This window comes from Ctenopharyngodon idella, chromosome 18, assembly GCF_019924925.1.
Source record: "Ctenopharyngodon idella isolate HZGC_01 chromosome 18, HZGC01, whole genome shotgun sequence".
Taxonomy (NCBI): domain Eukaryota; kingdom Metazoa; phylum Chordata; class Actinopteri; order Cypriniformes; family Xenocyprididae; genus Ctenopharyngodon; species Ctenopharyngodon idella.
The window spans coordinates 14,646,372-14,661,757 of record NC_067237.1 but is presented as its reverse complement, the minus strand read 5'-3'; the positions used below and the strand labels follow the sequence as shown (position 1 = coordinate 14,661,757).

The 15,386-nt window shown below is 37.0% G+C and overlaps 1 protein-coding gene across 4 annotated transcripts in view; it reads left to right on the top strand.

The window, feature by feature from the left end:
• The window catches only part of fbn1 (fibrillin 1), a 63,843-nt gene that overhangs the window by 11,050 nt on the left and 37,407 nt on the right, over positions 1–15,386 (top strand). For 3 of the 4 annotated variants that reach the window (XM_051870135.1, XM_051870134.1, XM_051870136.1), the window contains exons 8-18: positions 3,692–3,817; positions 7,102–7,227; positions 8,977–9,129; positions 9,916–10,134; positions 11,180–11,326; positions 11,979–12,098; positions 12,169–12,294; positions 12,983–13,105; positions 13,662–13,784; positions 14,598–14,750; positions 15,044–15,097. In XM_051870135.1, the coding sequence (XP_051726095.1) occupies positions 3,692–3,817; positions 7,102–7,227; positions 8,977–9,129; positions 9,916–10,134; positions 11,180–11,326; positions 11,979–12,098; positions 12,169–12,294; positions 12,983–13,105; positions 13,662–13,784; positions 14,598–14,750; positions 15,044–15,097 (1,470 nt within the window). Of the gene's footprint in view, positions 1–3,691; positions 3,818–7,053; positions 7,228–8,976; positions 9,130–9,915; positions 10,135–11,179; positions 11,327–11,978; positions 12,099–12,168; positions 12,295–12,982; positions 13,106–13,661; positions 13,785–14,597; positions 14,751–15,043; positions 15,098–15,386 lie in introns of those variants that run through there. The other variant, XM_051870137.1, reaches the window with a different exon arrangement.

The following is a 15,386-nucleotide window of genomic DNA, read 5'->3' as shown; positions in this document are numbered from 1 at the left end:
GGACTGCGCATTAGCTTGATCTAGCCTGAAAAATACTGTTTTTTGTCATGATTTGAGCGTTTAGAAACAAAGAGACAGTTGTTGTCAGATTTCATTGGTGATTTTCAAATATGAAATTTAATCGAAAGCTTAGCAAACAGCTTTGGAGAATTTGATGTTTCCCCATTCAAAGAGATAGGAGCTGCACTTGCGCTATGATGGAGAGACGTTTCTAAGATGGCCACTGAGTGAAATGACTTGTCTTAAAGGGACTTTGGTTATATTAATGAACTACATGTACAAACTATAGAGTTACAATTAGGGGTAGGGTTCGGTTTACTTGTAATTATGCATAATTTACTGTTATTACTATAATAAGTATATGTAGTAATGTATAACTACTAATAAAGTGTTACCAAACATTATTTATGCATCATTCATGGAACGTTTTTACCTGAAACTTTTAGTTGGATGTTTGCCAAACGCTTTACTACTGGATCCAGATTGTTCAGAGAACATTCAAAAGTAACGTTCCCATAATGTTTGCAAAAGTTTTCTTTAACGTTCGCATAACCAAGAAAAAACATTTTAAAAAAAACTGGATGTTTTGAACGTTCAGAGAACATTCCGAAAAAATGTTTATAACTTAATGGGAATGTTGGAAAAATTTTCTTAGAACATATTTTTGTCAGCTGGGTAGGTTTTTTGTTTATGTCGTCTTGTTTTCTCAGTTATTAAAGGCTGTTTATGTCTCACTATCTTTTAAAAACTGATTATTATGACAAAGCATGAAGAAACTATAAATTCATTCACATTTATAGAACAGAAAGATAAATGCATGCATTTGTTTTAGAAATGTGCTGCCGTTTCTGTTGCGTATTAAACTGCAAACACACCAAAAGCAGAACATTTATCAGATGCATTTACTCTCTGACCGTCTCGATCATGTGACACTAAACAGCGGTGAGAGATCCATTGAGAAGTTCAGCAATAAAAACCACAAACATTGCTGGATTTAAACTAATTTTAAGCCAGATGAAACACCGCTGACACGGAAAACAGGAGAAACTTTGTCTCACAATGATCCAGTTAGAAGGCTTTTCAATCCACAAATCACCAACATCTACTATGGATATACTGTAGTAACTCCATGGTATTGTGGCAGAAATGTGGGATATTCATATCAAATTTTATTGCATTGTTAATGTAAACATGTATTAAAGGAGTAATTGAATATAATCACAGTATTTTTTGTTGTTCAGCTATAGCAGTTTTTGTGCATTTATACTTTTACGAAATGTCTTTAGGCTAATGTACCCTATAAAAATGAGGTTGATTCAATTTTCACAGATCTAAAACTAATTTGCATCAGGTATCCCAACTTAAGCTACTGTCAAATGTGCATTTCCAAGAGACAAAATATGTAATATTATTAATATTGACTCCATCTGTAGAACTTTAAATTTTCTCTCACTCTATTTATTTACCTGGATATCTGTAAAATGCATTGCAGAGCAAACACTTATAAAGCATAAAACTGAGCTAAATGCACCACACAAATAACCTATACAGCAATGACAGTAGACATAGGCAAATGTGTTGTACAAAGCAATGGGAGCTGTGCTGGGGTAAGATGTGCCAGTCTGTGCTGCAGGTCTTGAAGAGGATCTTCAGTATTGTCACAGAATGACTCCGGTGTGTGTGTGTGTGTAGTTTGGCTGTGACTGTAATTCCTCCAGCTGGGTAAATTCTTTTATCGTCTGGCTGTCTGAGCCGCTCTGGGAGGGTGAGCGTGGGCTCGTCTCGTTTTCGTCTCCTCGCTCTCTATTCTGTCTCACACTTCTCTTCAAATCAATCAGGTTTTTATTCTGTCCCTCAATATTTTTCCTTGCTCCTCTCTGTCTGTCTGTCTGTCTGTCAGTGTGTGTCTGCGCATGTGACTGCATTCTTCTGTGTGTGTGTGTGTGTGTGATGCAGGTGTGTGTTCACCATGGATATTAACCTACACTAGAATGTCCAGAGCTGAACAGAACATTTTATTACAAACTATATCATCAGAATAAAAGTGGGAAGTTGAACTAAAAACCTGAAGATGAATGTTAGAATGTCTTTATTTAATGTGTCTTTATTCTTAAAGGGTTAGTTCACCCAAAAATGAAATTTCTGTCATTAATTACTCACCCTCATGTCGTTCCACACCCATAAGACCTTCGTTCATCTTCAGAACACAAATTAAGATATTTTTGATGAAATCCGAGAGGTTTATGACTCGTCCATAGACAGCAATATAATCAACACTTTCAAGGTCCAGAAAGGTACTAAAGACATCGTTAAAACAGTCATGTGACTACAGTGGTTCAACCTTAATGTTATGAAGAGACGAGAATACTTTTTGTGCGCAAAAGCAAAACAAAAATAACCACTTTATTCAACAATCTCTTCTCTTCTGGTCATTCTCATACATTGTTTACGTCCAGCTCTTCCAGGTTCTACATCAGAACACTGACTCATTATTGGCCGGCTCCTGCGTCAGCATCACACGCATGCGTCGTGCTGATCACGTGATCAGCTTCGGCCAATACTGAGCCGGCATTCGGACGTAAACACGGAAGCCTTCACTGTGTTACTGCGTAAGGATAATGACAGGGAAGAGAAGAGATTGTTGAATAAAGTCATTATTTTTGTTTTGTTTTTGAGCACAAAAAGTATTCTCGTCTCTTCATAACATTAAGGTTGAACCACTGCAGTCACATGACTGTTTTAACGATGTCTTTAGTACCTTTCTGGACCTTGAAAGTGTTGATTATATTGCTGTCTATGGACGAGTCATAAACCTCTCAGATTTCATCAAAAATATCTTCATTTGTGTTCTGAAGTTGAACGAAGGTCTTACGGTGAGTAATTAATGACAGAATTTTCATTTTTGGGTGATCTAACACTTTAAAAACCTCTGATTGGCCACTGTGTTCACACACTCAACAGATACGTCTGTGATTGGCTACAATGATCAACGCTTCAAAAACGTGTCGTAAATAGACATCTTTGACGCTCTTGCACAGATACACACGTAAGCGTTTGAAAGCAAGCATCTATCAGCAGATATATTCGGGATCCGATGATAGGCGCCTGCTTTCAAACGCTCCCGTGATCATTGTAGCCAATCACAGACGTATCTGTTGAGTGCGTGAACACAGTGGCCAATCAGAGGTGTTTAAGAATCCACTCAACAGCGCTCAATACTGGTATCGTCACATTTTGGTACTTTTGACAACCCTAGTCTCTCAGCAGCACATGAACTAAACCTGATGGTGATTATGTTCTCCAGCAGAGGTTCTTGAGCTTCAATATATATATATACACCCTTTTCCCCTTTTTAAACAGTATGGTTTATATCTTTTCTGTGACACAATAGAAGAACATCTTGACTGTCTGTATAAAAAGCCACATGATTAATGACACTCATTTTACTTACATTTGATTATTCACATCGAAATGAAAGACTATGATTGGTTTTGTCATAACTCTTTGCTCTTTTTTGTGGCTCCACAAAACACACATGAAGTGACATTCTGCTGGAACGTCGATATTTCCTCCTAATGTTGTTCTGTTTTGAATTACACACACTGATTTGAGTGCATCTGTTGTGTTGTGTTGTTAAAGCATTTCCTCTCTTTCTGTGTGTGTGTGTGTGTGTGTGTGTGTGTGTGAGCAGATGTGGACGAGTGCCAAGCCATTCCTGGACTCTGTCAGGGGGGGAACTGTGTGAATACTGTGGGCTCATTTGAGTGCAAATGCCCCGCCGGACACAAGTTCAACGAAATAACACAGAAATGTGAAGGTGAGAACACACACACACACACACACACATCAGAACTCGTGGTTCGGCTCTGCAGCTGGAGTTTGTATATCTCTACACACAACATGAGATCTCTTTAACATTGAGAATGGAGAACAAACAGACTTATACTGAAGTTCTGAGATGTTTCCTCATCTCCTCACTGCAAAAAATTATGTTCTTCCTTAGAATTTCTGTCTTGTTTTCCAGCACAAACATCTAACCATTCTTAAATCAAGATAACATTTACTGGAGAAGCAAAATGACTGAAGATATTAAGTCTTGTTTACTGAAAAAATGCAACAAAATGAAGTGAGTTTGTGCTTAAAACAAGAACAAATATTTGCTAATAGGGTCAGAAAAATAATCTTGTTTTTGTTTGTGTGTAGTTTGTTTTTCTGACCTCATTAGCAGATATTTGTTCTTGTTTTAAGCACAAACTCACTTTGTTTTGATGCAGTTTGCATTAAACCAGACTCCAGTAAATGTATCTTGATTTAGGAATGTTTAGATATTTGTACTGGAAAACAAGACAAAAATACAGAAGAGGAACATAATTTTACATCATTAAACGATGTCTTCTCTAGAGTTTCAGAAGACATTGCAAAATATGCAATATATCTCAAAATATGCTCAGATTTGCTAAGATAACAAAATCTCAATATGATCTGCACTGAAACAAAACTGGAAACAATTTTCACTCAGAAATGTCTAGTTCATTTCACAAAAAATTACAAAGAAATGGCGAGCAACACCTTGAATTAAACATGAAATTTTGAAGTAGAAAGACTAGAATTGTATTTTCTAATAATCTTTTTTAAAACATTCAAAAAGTCATTGTTTATAGCGCAAGCCGCTCCACATTCATTTCACAGCTCTTACTGGATGACAATTACTGACTCTTTTGAGTGTTTTTATCTATCTTGAAGACTTTTAGGAGAAACATCTGAGACAAGACTCCTCTTAGCATTTATCTTTGTGTATTTTTGTCGATTTTTGTGATTTTATCTGGTTTAGTTCAGCTCTTTAGTTAAACATCTTCTGTAGTTTGTTTTACAGTAGAATGAGCTTCATCCATTAGAAACTCTCTCACATAAACTCCATCTAAAGCGTCGTCTAATGAAATATATTCCCTTTCATGTAGTGTGTAATAGAGCTGTCTGTGAATGTAAAAGGTCTGTTTCAAAGATCAAAGTTCAGATAAATGGAGTTTTTGTCTCCTAAAAGAAAGAAGCGATTCTGAACTGAAACGAGGCGTCAGTGACCTGCGTAGGTTTGTAACTAATTTGCATAATGCCCGCATCTGGTCTTCATTGGCTGAACAGCGTCTCTTTGCCCCGCCCTCAATCACTGTAGTTGTATCTGAGACTGGAAGAGTTTGGTTCGTGTTGTTCATGTCGAGAAGACGCTGTTTTCAGCACTGCAAATCCATTTTGATGAGATTGATATGGCAAACCGACACCATCGTTACTGTTCGTATCACTGTGAATCAAGAGCTGAGATTCAGATATGATAATGAGCATTTGGTTTCTGACCAATCACAGCAGAATGGGCCGTCTGACCAATCAGAGCAGAGCAGCTCTCAGAAAGGCGGGGTTTATAGAGACCGAATCCTTGATCGAAGCGTTTCAGACACTGAGAGAAAAGAGCTGATGCTGCAGTGGATATTATGAGAAAATTAAAGTGTTTTTGACCTTGGATGAATGTGAACCTGTTGCAGGAGACTCTAAAACAACATTAGAAACCTTTAAAATAGCATAATGGAGGCACTTTAAAGCTTGACGCCATGTGCACGTTCAGACTCAAGCTGGTTCTGCAACAGTCCCGATATCACTTAGACAAGATTCGCATGAGTTTGTTCAGACAGCGAGTCTCATTAGCTCAGAGACGACGCTCTCAGAACTGTTTACAGGACAGAGAGACAGAGAGAGTCTGGCTGCTTCTTTGTGTTTACAGCAGGACAGAAGAGTTTTATTTTTACTTGTTCAGTCAAATGAGTCGTTACTGAACCCTTTAAAGCAGAACCGAGTGAGTGTGTAGATTTTGTTGTGTAGATGACGGCTGTTCACGGTCTGCGCTCTTTAGTAGTGTGAAACATTTGACTTGAGACTCGATTTGGACTCTAAATTAGAGACGTTTAGTGTTTCTCAGCTAAACTGTCCTTCGCTTACCGACCTAAACCGGTCTTTTTTAAAGTATTTGGCATTAAAGATAAAATATATTTTGATTTGAGTAAAACCTGAGATTTTTTGTTTATATCTATTTGTTTATACAATATATAAATGCTACCGTTTAAAAGCTTTGAAAAGAAATTAATACTTTTACTCATCAAGGATGCATTAAAAGTGACAATAAAGACATTTATAATGTTACAAAAGATTCTATTCAAAATAAATGCTGTTCTTTTGAACTTTCTATTCATCAAAGAATTCTAAAAAATAAAATGTATGATGGTTTTGACACAAAAATATGAAGCAGCACAACTGTTTTCAACATTGATAATAGTCATAAATGTTTCTTGAACAGCAAATCATTATATTAGAATGATTTCTGAAGGATCATGTGACACTGAAGACTGGAGTAATGATGCTGAAAATTCAGCTTTGATCACAGGAATAAATTACATATTACTATATATTCACATAGAAAACAACTGTTTTAAATTGCAATAATATTTTGTGGTTTTTACTATATTTTTAATTCAGCTTTGATCACAGGAATAAATTACATTTTACTATATATTTACATAGAAAACAACTGTTTTAAATTGTAATAATATTTTGTGATTTTTACTGTATTTTTAATCCAATAAATTCAGCTTTGATCACAGGAATAAATTACATATTTCAATATATTCGCATAGAAAACAGCTATTTTAAATTGTAAAATTATTTCACACTTTTTACCGTATTTTTAATCCAATAAATTCAGCTTTGATCACAGGAATAAATTACATATTTCAATATATTCACATAGAAAACAGCTATTTTAAATTGTAAAATTATTTCACATTTTTTACTGTATTTTTGATCAAATAAATGCTGCCTTGGTGAGCAGAAGACACTTTTTTTTAAAAAACAAATAAATCTCACCGACCCCGAACTTTTGAACAGTAGTGTTGATAACGATTACTGCTGCAGTCGTTATCCTGAAGATCGTCACATGTGTTTCAGAAGGCATGAAGGTCAGTAGATGATGACGAGAACTATTGCTTTAACTAGTATGGTTTTCTTGGGCAGCCATGATGTGCTGGATCTGATGTGGTCTGATGGGTTGTTGTGTCTCAGACATTGACGAGTGCTCTCACATCCCGGGCCTCTGCAGTGGAGGTCAGTGCTCCAACACCATCGGCAGCTACTTCTGCAGGTGTCCGGTGGGCTTCGACACAGCGCTGGACGGCTCGCGCTGCATCGGTGAGTCTGACCACCTCCTGCTCTCCTCCTGCAGAGAAACTATTACTGTTTTCTTATTGCTCACATTTAAAGTTGTAATGAAATCCAAAGGTGGAGGATCCCCCACAATCCACTGCAAACTCACGTTCAGATGTGAAATGAAACACCATCATCTCGCATGTTTTTCCTCATTGAAAACTCCTTTCGCTCAGAAAAATGTCATATTGTTGTAGTTCAGCCGAACCTCTTTAACCTAAAAAAAATTTCTTATAAGTTGATATTTCAATAATTTAACAATGTTCACATTTGTATGTTTATAGTTCGCTGATGTAAGTTAATGGTCACATGACATGCAGGTAAACAAATAAAATATTCCATCTTATTTAGTTTAATTTTTAGTGAGTGTTTTATTTTTATTTTTATTTTTTTTTAAACCATTTATTTTTCATTTTATATTTTCAGAATTCAATTTTTAGCCAGTGTTTTATTTTGATTGATTTTATTTTAAAAACATTTATTTTAAATTTACATTTTTATGATTTAATTAATTTTTATGGTGTTTTGTTTTGATTGTTTTTATTTTAAAATAATTTATTTTAATTTTACATTTTTATGATTTAATAAGTTTTTAATGTGTTCTATTTTGATTTGATTTTAGTGTTTTTTTTCATTAATTTTATTTTAAAATCATTTATTTTAATTTTACATTCTTAGATTTAAATTTTTAGTGTTTAATTTTGATTGTTTTTGTAAATCATTTATTTTAGTTTACATGTTTATTATTTAGTTTTAGTAATTGTTTTTATTAGATTGTTATTTTAAAAAATATTGATTTTTATTTTTAATTTTAGAATTTAATTTTTAGTGAGAGTTTTATTTTGATTGTTTTCATTTTAATTTAATTTATTTTCATTTTACATTTTGTATATTTAATAAAGTTTTAGTAAGTGTTTTATTTGATTGTTTTTAATTTAAAATAATTTTTCATTTTACATTTTTACGATTTCATTAATTTTTAGTAAGTGTTTTTATTTTTAAATGTTTTATTTTAATTTTGCATTTTTAGAATTTAATTTTTTGTGTTTTATTTTGATTATTTTTATTTTTAAACCTGTTTTATTTTACATTTTCAGAATATCATTTTTAGTGTTTTATTTTTATTTTTTTATTTTCATTTATCATTTATTTTTCATTTTTATGATTTAATTACTGTTAGCTTTTCATCAAGCCCTGATACCGTTAACGGGGGTTTTGAATGTCATTTGACTTTTAACTAACCTTGGCAGAACATGCGTACAGTTATTTGTCAGACCAGTAAAGCATATTAAACTGAAACTGATGAATTATTACATGAAAGTGTAAAAATAAACGTCCTGTGTGTGTGTAAGTGGGTCAGTGGTCTGATGTGTGTTGGCTGCGGTTCTGCAGGAGCGTTTGTGTGGAAGGAATGTGCGCTATGACTCGATCCACTCCAAACGTTTCCTGAGCCAAACATCCCTCTCTTCTCCTCCATCATCGCTCGCCGCTCTCTCGCTCATGCTTCTCCTGCAGCTGGAGATGCTCTGTCATTATACGTGACTGCGCCGTCACACGGCGCGCGCGTGTGTGTACGTGAGAGAGAGAGTGTGTGTGTGTGAGTGGCCACGTATTTTTTAAACACATTCATTTTGAGACTGTGTTAGCTCCAGAAATGTAACAGAACCAAGTGAAGCACTCAGAAGTGGAGTGACTCTGTATTGAACTGCAGTGTGAACGTCTGCTCTGCTCCAGATGCCCGTACGGGGTTCTGCTACACCAGCATCGTCAACGGACGCTGTGCCAACCTGCTGCAGCAGCGTATGTCTAAGAGTCAGTGCTGCTGTGACAACCAAGGATGCTGGTCTGGATCCACCGTCCCAGAGATGTGTCCCATCCGCGGAACAGGTGACCCGACGCAACACGCTTTTTTATGCCTCATGCCATGACAGTTCGTTTCCCTCAATCTCTAAAGATAAAGAGTTCATCGTAATGTCTCAGTTCTTATACTTTAGTATGTCTAAAGTAGACCATTGAAATGTTCAGTTCGTACAACTCAATAACTTTAGATCTGAGCTATCACATGTTACCGCTGGTGTTCCCCAAGGTTCCGTCTTGGGACCTCTTCTGAATATCTGAACATGCAATGTATCAAAAGAAAAAACAGACCCTCTGCTTTTAAATAAAAACCTGTTTTATTTTAGCTTCATGCATTCTTTTTTTATCAACACTTTAATGTGGGTAAAGTTTCATAAAAAAAAAAAAAATGAACAAAAAGCTGAGTAGTTTTTATCAAAAACTACAACATGCATAATGTTTTATCGCTTGTTTCTGCTTCTTCTTCGCCTGTGTTTTGATCCAGAGATTCTGTACTCTTTCAGAAGATGCGTAATAGCGCCCCCTACCGTATAACAGTGAAAACACGGAAAATTATGTCAATGGCAGGGAAAGAGTTAAAAGCTTTATTTTTTTTTGCAATGAAACTTTCTATTTTCATTAAATCAATATAGTAAATAGTTTAGAACAATTGAACTATTGAAACTGCTTTTGAACAAGCAATATCGGAAGAAAAAAACAGATAATAAATAATGATTATGATACAGAAACTATGTAACAAGTTTACTTTAATGAACTGAAGAATATGAATTGAATATGAATATGAAACTGAACAACGCTCTCTCTCTCTTTTTTCAGAGGAGTATCAGACACTCTGTCTGATTAGTCAGACGATTGTTGATCCACAGCGACCATATCCTGGCCCTGGTCCTGGTCCTTATCCTGGTCCTGGTCCGTATCCTGGTCCTGTTCCACGTCCTGGTCCCTATGACCCAAATGGCCCTTACCCACCTGATGTGTTCCCGATACCTGTGCGGCCCACACCTGCTGACCTTCCCTCGTTCACCATCAGGCCTAGTAATAAACACAAACACGCATAAAAACACAGCTGCAGTCAGTACTGAAGGCTGGCATTGGTCAGTTTGTAGATGTGATACAAACGGTTTGATACGAAATGTTTACACCAAACATATTTTAGTAACTTCTTACTGCCTTTGTCTCAAGATCATGTGATCCGATCAAAGGCAAATAGGTTAATTTGCTATAATGATACAGTTTTCAAAACTTTAATTAAATTTCAAATAATTAAATTTCAGGATTCCACAAGTTATCCAGTGAATTAAGGATAATTGGTTAAATATTAAGAATAAGAATTTGTATAAATATTTTTTACTCACAATTTCTCTAAAACATTTTTTATAAATCCTGCACACTACTCAAACTTGCATAATTTTTCCTTGTTTGTATTGGACTTTTATCCATCACACTTATGAATAATTCAGGTGTGCGAGGATCTCTGTTTTCTATTTACTCACAATTTCTATCTGATCAAATATTTTAAAGCTTGGCTTTAAAAATGTGTATTAATTATAAAAGTGCTCATGGAGTTGTAAGATTGTATGGTAACACACTATTTTGATGGTTGATTCTACTATGAGTAACTTTGCATGTACATGTCAACTTATTCTACTAACTCGAACCTAACAGTCTACTAATCCTCTAATGAGAACTAGTTGACACATGGTTGACAAGTTACTTATACTTGGTAGAAGTAAAGTGGACCATTGGACCAGAAGTAAAGTGGACCATTGAAGTGTTCAGTTCATACAACTCAAAAATTTTAGATCTGAGCTATGCTACCGTTGGTGTTCCCCAAGGTTCAGTCTTGGGGCCTCTTCTGTTTATTATTTATGTATTGCCCCTTGGACATATTTTCAGAAGTACGCAATTAATTTCCACTGCTATGCTGATGACACCCAGCTTTACATGTTTTCCATGCCTAATTCAGTCTTTCCTCGACTTTCTCTATCAAGCTGTCTAGGTGAAATTAAAAACTAATTTTATTTCCTTACCACAGTGTTGAGGAGGAGACTCTGAGCCTTCCTGTCTCTCTCTCTTTCAGTCATCCTGCCTCAGAACGTCAGCATCAGGAACATGTGCGAGGTGATTCGTAATCTGTGCGTCAACGGCCGATGCGTGCCGACACCGGGCAGCTACCGCTGCGAGTGTAACATGGGCTTCAGGCTGGATGGACGCGGCGAATGCATCGGTCAGTAGCTTTGTTTCCATCCAACGTTGCGTAAAATTGAAATATGGCATAAAACATGTTTGTGGAAAAAGCAGCGTTTCCATCCCATGTGTTCAAGAGAACAAAATCATCACTTCCTAGGAAATTGATGCAAAATATCAGTAATAAAAATGTAAGTTGTTTCAATCAGACTCTCTTTTCCCCTCCATCATAAATGAGTTTGTCTCAGAGCGTCAGACGAAACACAATAAACGCTGTCATGTGATCTTGCGTTCAGGAACGCAATCGTGTGAGACGCTTCTGGAGGGAATTAAACCAAATCATTCTGATCACAGACTTAGGCATTTCAGAACCACCAAACCATCATTTGAGATGCTGCGATGCGATTGGTCCGCTGGTTAGTCCAGTTATCCAATCACAGCCTCTGCTGAGGCAAAAGTCACGTGAGGTTTTGAGGGATTTATTCAGTAAATGTTTCATAGTTTATGCCCGTCTTTTTGGATAAAAAAATTATCCGCCTCGTTTTTTTAGAATTTATTTTTAGAATTTATGCGCATCTTTATGTTTCTATACAGCGTTTTTTTTAATGCTATATCCCAAAATGTGTACAAAAATATGTGGATGGAAACATAGATAGTGTGTCGCCTGATTTCTCTTGTGTGTGTGTGTTCAGATGAAATTGAGTGTGAGCGAAGGCCCTGTGCAGTCGGAGAGTGTATTAACACACACGGCTCCTATTACTGCCAGTGTCCCACTGGATTCCAGAGCACTGCGACTCGAACCGAGTGTCGAGGTAATTATACACAAACACACACACACATCCCACACATGCACACACGCTCACGTCTGTGTGTTCTCTGTAGATCTGGATGAGTGTGTGGCCAACGGTCGCATCTGTAACAACGGCCGCTGCGTCAACACGGAGGGAAGCTTCCACTGCGTGTGCAACGCCGGCTTTGAGATCTCAACGGACGGCAGGAACTGCCAAGGTGGGACATCCAGCACAACATCATAATTTAATATAATAAATTATATCATAATTACGTCAAAATTATGGCAGCTTGATTCTCTAGCAAAAGGAAATGCAAAAATACTGACTGTTTCCAAACAGGTTTCACAAATACTCCTGACCATCCCATCTACACAGCTCTAAACTGAGCAATGTGGACAATTAGGCATTCATGTGGGTGGAGTCTGAGTGGGCGTGGCCTGTTTCAGGGGAGGAGTTAGAGTGAATGTGAATGACAAGTTCTTGAATTTAGTTTTTAGAAAGGTTTGGAATGCTTGGAAAATTGGCTTGCTTTGTTGGAAAGTGCTTAAAAGTGCTTGATTGTAAAAAGAAATATGTGTATGCGGTTTGCATGCATGAAAAACAAATATATATTTTGGAAAAAGTATCAAAAGTCTTTAATGATAATTGCGATTGTAGTAATGTGTAATGTATGCTAAACTTTTGGGGCTATTTCAAGGATATAAAAAGTTGACAGACATTTAACTATTATATTCTGTTCTTAGTTTCTATTCTTATGTTGTATTCTGTTTTTCTACTGAGGATGAAGAGAATGTGAGAAATAAAGTCAATAAAGAAGAATATAAGAATTTGATGCTGGAAAAAGTGCTGGATGTTGCCTGTATGAACCCTGTTTAAGTGTTGGTTGTATTGTGTGTGTGTTTCAGATACTGATGAGTGTTTGATTAGGAACATCTGTCTGAACGGCATGTGCATTAATGAGGACGGCAGCTTCAAGTGCATCTGTAAACCTGGATACTTGTTGGATGGCACTGGCCGATTCTGTGTGGGTAAGTGAACACACACACACACACACACAGTTACTAACCAGCCCTAAACCGCCACACAAACCTGCTGACATTATTTGGTCTGAATCAGAACATCATCTGAGGACCTTTTTACATATTTGGCCCTCATAAACACAGACAAACCTGAACACACACACACTGAAGTCATGCATATGATGTATTTGCTCATTAATGATTTGTATAGTCTCAAGAGGAACAAGTCTAGTACTCAGGAAACACACACACACACTGTTGATCACACTGATTGTGCTCAGCTTCAGCTCTGAGAGCGAGAGAGGGAGAGTCTGGGTTCAGATGAATCATGGGTATTACAGATCTAATGTTAAAGAAATAGTTCACCCTAAAATCAAAGTTTTGACTTCATGGACACACAAAAGCAGATGTTTAGCAGCTCTTATTTGTTTAACGAAAGCAGACAGCGATCAGAGGTCATTCAGATCCAGAAATCAAACTCCGAATATCCTCATATATGATACTTTAACGTGTTTGTTGTTCATTTTTATTGTTTAGTAAAGAGCATGTGTGTTCTGTGTGTCAGATGTGGACGAGTGTGAGGTTCCCGGCATGTGTATGAACGGTCACTGCGTGAACACGGAGGGCTCGTTCAGGTGCGAGTGTATGCCGGGACTCGCCGTGGGGCTGGACGGACGCGTCTGCGTAGGTGAGCGTAACCACATACACACGGAGTCCGTTCTGAGACTCTTTAAAGAGCACCTATTATGCTTTCTTCCTTGTAATGTTGCTGTTTGATCATGAAAAAGCTCTGCAAAGTTCCAGTTCTTCTCTTTATCAGTGTCAGTGTTTCTGAACTCCCTGAAACGCCTCCATTGTAGTCTTGAGTTTTCTTCACAATATTCCTCATTTAAATAATTCATACGCAGAATAAAAGAGCGGGGCCTGGTTGAGTTAGTTAGTAGTGTGTTGAAACTGGCGGTTATGGTAAGGGGCGGGACACATTTTAATAGGCACTTTTACATTTATCTTTGAAAGCGAATCTTCTGCCATCATCTTGTCAGTCAGCTCCTCACTCTCGTGATGAACGAAATCTGACTCCTGCTGCTGATCTGTGCTGCGACTCAAACACATTTCCCAAACACGCTCGAAGCGCTTGACCAATCACAACACACTGCTCCAGCCGACCAATCAGAGCACATTGTGCTTTTCAGAAGGAGGGGCTTCATAGAGACAGGAACTAAACAGAGCGTTACTGACAGACTGGGAAGAGAGGAGCTGCAACAATGGAGAATATGAGGAAATAATCAACATTCAAACATGAAAACCTGTTCTAGTAGAGCCCAAAAACAACATCAAGACTTTGGAAAAAGGGCATAAAATGGCCTCTTATTGTTCTTGAGTGCTGAGTGCAGTCATTTAGTCAATCGCTGTTTATCACGGCATGTTGTTGTTCAAATAAGCATGTGTCCCGTCCCTCGACGGAGCTTTTGTTGACTTTGATGGTTTTGTTCCCCTGCAGACACACACATGCGCAGCACGTGTTATGGAGAGTATAAACGCGGTCAGTGTGTGCGACCGTTCTTAGGCGCTGTGACCAAATCGGAATGCTGCTGCGCCAACGTGGAGTATGCCTTCGGAGAGCCGTGCCAGCCGTGCCCGCCGCTCAGCTCAGGTACACACACACACACACACACCCATGGATCTAGCGTGACTCTGCATTAGTTTCAGTCCTCAACAGCAGCTCTGACACATCACTCCTCACCTCTGCTCGCTGTGGAATCGATGACATCATGGATGACATCAGCTCCTTTAGAGGTTCAACACATGTCTGAGACTGAAGTGTGTTTGTGTGATTCAAACCTTAAACACACACACACACACACACACACACACACACACTGCAGACGTGTTTAGAGTTCTCTGGCATCCGCAAGCACGTTGTTAAATTGTGTGTTTATGTTCCAGCGGAGTTCTCGGCTCTGTGCAGTAACGGCATAGGAACTGCGACTGGTGGCAGAGGTACGGACAAACACTATATATATATATATATATATATATAGATATATAGTTAGATAGATAGATAGATAGATAGATAATGTGAATTATTATTAACCAAATATATAATAATTATTATTAAATTGTAGAAAATGTTATATTTATTCCATACATTTTATAATTGTATTTAATACTATAATTATATTTAATAATATATAATTTGATTTATATATAGCACATATTTCACCCCAAAACCAAAAGAAAAAAGTATTATTATTATTAAAAATATATTATTATTCTATATTTTATATTA